This window comes from Puntigrus tetrazona, chromosome 11, assembly GCF_018831695.1.
Source record: "Puntigrus tetrazona isolate hp1 chromosome 11, ASM1883169v1, whole genome shotgun sequence".
In the NCBI taxonomy this organism is placed as follows: Eukaryota; Metazoa; Chordata; class Actinopteri; order Cypriniformes; family Cyprinidae; genus Puntigrus; species Puntigrus tetrazona.
The window spans coordinates 19,241,955-19,247,954 of record NC_056709.1 but is presented as its reverse complement, the minus strand read 5'-3'; the positions used below and the strand labels follow the sequence as shown (position 1 = coordinate 19,247,954).

The following is a 6,000-nucleotide window of genomic DNA, read 5'->3' as shown; positions in this document are numbered from 1 at the left end:
ATGTTGTTTCAAAACTGAACTGTTTTAAGTTATACTGCACATATGAATTTAACATATGTGATACAGAGCGGCAAGTCTTCCAGGAAGTCTTCTGTGACTCACGCTCCTTCGTGTATCAGTGGTGGCAAAAGGTGGCATGACCATCCGCAACAATTTGGTAAGCTCTCACTGTGGTTTGGTGGCTGCTTGTTGCGCAAATGAAGCAGCTTCGGTTTTCCTATGTTACGGATAGCCAACATAGCCATGTGCAGAATGATAAGCTAAATCACAATACACCCATTTTCAATAGTTTCTGGGAAATAGTAGCCTCAAGTAGCCTCACTTTGAGCATAGTAAGATGTGAGAAAAATTCTCTGCCTCCTACCATAACAGTAGTGTAAGGTGGTGCAAGAACTGACCCATTAAGCTCATTGGCAGTATCCACTTTCCATTTTACATCCTAACTTGAGCATGTTTTCTCAGTTTTACTGTGCATGCATTGGCTGTTCAATATCGGTGAACAATTTCTGCCATATCAGCTTTTTCTAAAACTGAAAATGACTTTGGTAGTTCTCATTTTGCCACTTTATACAGGCCTTTAAGGGTTAAGTACATTCGCTTGTATGCGTCATAATGCCCTTCTATGAAAATATACTCCTAAGCACAATAATTAAGATATTTTTTTATTTAATTTATATTTTATTTAATTTATCACTGGGAGGTCACCATGAGCATAGATGTACTGTATATAAGCACACTATCCATGAGGCTATTGGTGCAGACATTAATATATGTCTTAAAGGGGTCATTAGATTAAAAATTCACTTTTCCATTTGTTTAAACATAAATGTATGTGTGCGTACACATCCATGCTATAATGACAAAAATCCTCTCAGTGTTTTTTTTTTCAAAATCCCTATTTTAAGCTGGGGCTGAGATCAGTTACTCGTTAATATTAAATATTATTTAAACAGTGAGAATTTTTAGAACTATATCTTGATATCATTATCGTGCTTGGTGTATACGTTGCTTAAGATTAAGGTTGGGACATACAGGACTTAACTCAACTTTGCACATAATAGGGAAACATCTAACAGGACTATGTATAGGTCTGGAGTCAGAGAAACTGTAGAACATGTAATTATACAGTGTACTGGGTATACAGATAAAAGTTAATTAATGAACGTGATGAACGGCATTTAACGTTAAAATAAATTTTATACCCAGTAGAAGAATTTTATACCCAGTTCTGATCATTTTTTAAAAATACTAGGTTAATCCATAGAATATAAAGCAGTTTTATCAGTTGTACTGGTATTCCTCTTACTCTTTATGGATAATATAACAGATAATATTAGACATCATTTAGTCGCCCAGAGTAAAGGTTTAGTTGTATATGAGAGTGATTTGAAAACAAAATGCATGTATAACAGTATTTCGTATACATTTCATTTTTGCTTAAAAGGTTCATGCCAACTTTGGTCCTTGAGGGCCAGTGTCCTGCAGAGTTTAGCTCCAACCCTAATCAAACACACCTGAAGCAGCTAATCAAGGGATACTTAAAACCTTCAGGCAGGTGTGTTGAGGCAAGTTGGAGATATCGGCTCTCCAGGATTAAGTTTGATGACCCCTGCCATAGAACAACCATTTTTGCCACAAAGAACCTTTTGTGAAACATGTTCTTTATGAAACCAAGTCTAAAGTGAGAAAATCTCTCTGCTCTTGACTAAATCATTTTTGTAACTGTGAAAAATATGCATTTTTATATATTTGTTTTCTTTATACAGTGCATGTAGAATTTCATATTTTTTCTACAGTATTTAATTTTTATTTGCTGACTCTTTAGTTAACAAAACTTTTACAGTTCCGTATCTGTGGTATCTGTTCGCCACAAATTTCTCTAAATCTGTTCTGCATCAGAAGACCTGATGTTTTGGTGCCACGAAAGCCTGTATGCGACTAGTAACTGTACAGAGAAACCCTGCAAGGTTTCATGCACAGCCTATAATTGTTTGCTGTCGATAGATGCAAAAGTGTATGGCTCTGTGCTCTATTGTTTTGCAAAAGCTTTCAATTTTAACTGCTTCCCTTAACCAGCTAACCACCCCAGGCCTTGCTTAGCATTCTGTCACAACTGAAACTAGCGTCTTGTTCCCATACTGTTTTGCTTACTCAGTAGCTCACGCCACGGTTGCCGGTTTAAAGTTCCACAGCCTTTCTTAGCTGTAACATAGTTAATCTCATTAGGGCGAGACATGCATTGCTGCAATTACAGTAAAGGGTTGTCTGCTAAGCTGCTGGTAACTGCTCTATTTAGGTCAGTTTTGAGGTTAACACAGTCACAGTTGAACCCTTACTAGCTCTCTTTGACACGCCCTGTAAATGATAGTGTTGAATGATAAGCCACAGGAGCTTTTTTATTGATATGGCATTTTTAGAATGTAGACTTGGCTACATTTACGCTCAAGGCTTGTCATTTAGTGTAGGAAGCAAACGGAAGACCAGTATGAACTCGTGTCAACACGAGGAAGGCAAATAACCACATTAACCCAAAAAGGAAATGTCTGTTGCGTTAATGAGTTGCAATAATTTATTGATAACATGTTTTTGTAAAAATTAAATACAAGCATAACAAACAATACAGTGAAACACGTGATGAAGTAACCAAAATAAATAAAGATCACCAAGACATAAATAGCAGTATTTACACAATAGTTTCAAGTTATATCAGCAAGTTGGCAAAATGCAACTAATCTTTAAGTCAATGTGACTTAAACAATCTTATGGTTTTAGTTCAACCTAAAACATTGCCATTGTGACATCCAGAAACTGAAGGCGAATGGGAAGGCGTTCCAGTGCATCATAAAGTAGTGTGATGGAATGGTGATGTGCAAGCGATGAATTAAAGGATGAAGTTAGCGCCATATCCTACAGTATGTGCTTGATCTGTCCATTGGTCCTCTTCAGATTATTCAGACTTGACTCAAGTCATGGCCACCGTGTAATCCACAGTAACATCCTATCAGTGCTTGACTCTCTTTGATGCCAAATACTGCTCTATGTACTTAAAAAGCATGTCAAGCTCTCCCATGGCTTTATAAACGCCATTTTCCTTCATCTAAAGAGAAAAGATGTGGTCAACCTTTGGAATAACTTTTAGACATAACTGAATAAGAGTAGAAGATCATTTCAATTGTGTAGCATGTTACTCTTATTAGCATTAACTTGCTGTATGAGACGTACCTTTTCATATGAGTTCTTTATGCTGGAGATCTCGAAGGGATTTTGGCAAGAAAAGTAATTCCTCTGTAACATAGAGAGATGCGTGTTATTTCATGTAGTTTGCAATGCTAAAGACAACTTCTTTGCCTCACAAAATCATTGCACAACAGGCGCTAGGTATTTTGGTCGATTTGCAATAGCTCTTGCCAATAAAAAGCCACATACGCTTTCTACATATATGTGCAAAGTTTCGACATCCTGAAGATGCCTGTACTACGTTTTTCGAAAAATAACGGTCACCATCATAACATTACGCATCTTAACTTTAGCAACATAATTTTAATCAGTTTCCTGCTTAAAAAATACTAAAAACACCAGCTTGAACTGGTTTTCTGCCCTCCTAGCCTGGTTGAGCAGGTAAGCTAGCCGGTTTTAGAGGGACTGTGGCTGGTTTAAGATGTGTTTGACACCAAGACAGAAAACTGTTTGTGAAAGTAATGCATCATCCTTCATGCTTATACGATAATGATTAAAAGGCAGACTTACACATTTCAGTATATCCCGCTTGAGATCCTGAAATATATTTCCTATAGAGTTGATTGGTGCTTTGGAGTGCAGGTGGTCCTTCTGGACAGCTGTTGGCAGAATGGTGTCCAAGTAAAAGTGCAGAATCTCGTTCATGACATGACATCCATAAGGACTCTGTAGATCATATATGAGATTTATCCTTTATGAGCAGTTTCAGACACCCACGGTTATCGCACTTTGCCACCGCTGTAGCAATGTGCAGATGCAAGATGTTAGACGAGATTTTAGCTTGGTTTGTACACGTCTTGCACAAAACCTTCAGTTTCAGAATGATTACTTCTGCTGTTGCAAATTTTAAATGCGAATAATCGCTACTATACTACTGTGGCTAAATGAATGAGTTTGGTACTTACATTAATGTTATGTTGCACTTTTTCGTTCAGTAATGGTTCCAAGTCATCATTGGACTCCTGAGGAGAACAAATGTAAACAAAACCTCAAACCTCAATATACAATGAAAAAAGCAGAAATACCTTGCAGAATGGGATCTTCAAGGCTAAGGCTTAACTCAGCGTATCTGAGCTGGAAATACTTACATAAAACTTCTGTATTTCTCTGTATGCAGAACGGAGCTCCTTCAGTCTCACAGGAAAGCCTTCCACAAATGAACAACATTCAGTCTTGCAGTCGACTCTTCTGCATTGGGCACTGTCAGAAAGCAGAAGCATAAGCAGAGCAGAAAGGATGACTCCAGTGAAAACCATTCTTCAATCCTCTTTCTTTCTTCTTTGATTTTTGTCTTGATATTTAGCCCTGAAAAGAGGAGATGTAAAGAAGAGGTTTGGGGGTGCCTTTATAATGCATCCTAGCTTGCTGGGGTGGGGGGGTGGGGGGTGGCGGTGGGGTGTTGACTTACCGTCAATTTGGCTTAGTCTGTGTCATCACCTTATGCACAAACCATTTTTTCTGTTTTTGGAATAAAGAAGTTATAGGAAAATCGAACTAGCTGATGTCAGCAATACAATTTTCTAGAAGCTCATTTTCACTTTATCTATCTGTAAATTGATTTTATGATTATATTGTTCTATCTATCATTCCACTTGCCGAATCAGATAATAGATTAATTTGTACTTTGTGTAAATTACATTTCGAAAACTAAGAAATAATGAACTTAAATGGTAATTAAAAATAAATAATTGAATTGTCCTGTGTTCTCTGTCATATGGTTTAACCTTATCCGTTTGGTTTTTTTTGGCAGTTGCGGGAATCTTCTGCAAGTTTCTCAGACAGAAGCAGTGAACTGAACAGACGTCTCATCTCTGTCATTTCTTTTTACGCAGATGGTGGAAGCCCTGTATGTGCATCAAGCCAAGTCTCACAGGTGAGTGTAAACTCACACATACAGAGATGACTGTAAGGGGTCCAGTGTGGTTTATGGGTGACAATTAACTCCTAAGTATTTTTAACCACAGAGACCTTTCACATTTACTCTGGCCCATTGATTCTAAAATACTGCATGTCAGACTTGCTCCTGAAACTCAATTTAAATTTTTGGCTTACATCTTCTGTGAAAACTCCTCTTGGGTACAGTACGATTCCTGTTACGAAACTACGCAAATACTATAAATTATGTTAATTTATGTGTATACCATCTAAAAGCTTCCACAAAGAAACAACAATCTTACAGTAATATTAATACCGAAGTCCCCTGCTGTCATTTTTATAGTTTTTTTGTTTGCATGAAACAAAAGAGGGCAGCGTGATACAAGACACATGTAAGTAGTGCTAGTGTGAAATTAGCCGCCTTAAGAAAACACTAATTAATTACAATTCTCATTGATCAGATTAATTGGATGTTGGCATCCAAAATAACATATTACGGCACTTTTTAATAGTGATGTACATGGTTTGTAACAGATCTCTGAGAGAGACAATGTAAATATGTTTGCTGAATATTGTATGTTTTCAATCTATATCAAGCTACGTATGCTAAGCTAAGTATGAAAATTCTTGGACTAGTGTAAAATAAAACTGGAATTCTATATTTAGGTCGAGCTTCTTCTTTCCTGATGATTTCATGAAATTAAATGTCTCTTAAAACACGTAAACTTATGTCACCAACTGACAACACATATTTTCTGCTTCTGCATATTCTACTGTTCACCACAGACTGGTCATATTAAGTCGAAAATGTCACAATCACCCACAGTCAGTGAAACTACAGAAAGTTGCACAGCGAAACTGCATTTGGTGAATGAATTCCCATTGACA

The 6,000-nt window shown here is 37.0% G+C and overlaps 2 protein-coding genes across 10 annotated transcripts in view; one reads left to right on the top strand and one right to left on the bottom strand.

The window, feature by feature from the left end:
• Positions 1-2,555: 2,555 nt before the first annotated feature.
• Positions 2,556-4,591, bottom strand: il10 (interleukin 10). Its single transcript, XM_043252366.1, has 5 exons — positions 4,326-4,591; positions 4,143-4,199; positions 3,748-3,903; positions 3,223-3,285; positions 2,556-3,097 (listed from the first exon to the last, which is right to left on the bottom strand). The coding sequence occupies exons 1-5, from the start codon at positions 4,491-4,493 to the stop codon at positions 3,002-3,004; spliced, it is 540 nt and encodes a 179-aa protein (XP_043108301.1). The 5' UTR covers positions 4,494-4,591; the 3' UTR covers positions 2,556-3,001.
• A 78-nt stretch (positions 4,592-4,669) lies between these two features.
• The window catches only part of fmoda (fibromodulin a), a 45,273-nt gene continuing 43,942 nt past the window's right edge, over positions 4,670-6,000 (top strand). For all 9 annotated transcript variants that reach the window (XM_043252364.1, XM_043252361.1, XM_043252359.1 and 6 more), the window contains exon 1: positions 4,670-5,110. The gene's annotated coding sequence lies outside the window, so the exon portion shown is untranslated. The remainder of the gene's footprint in view (positions 5,111-6,000) is intronic.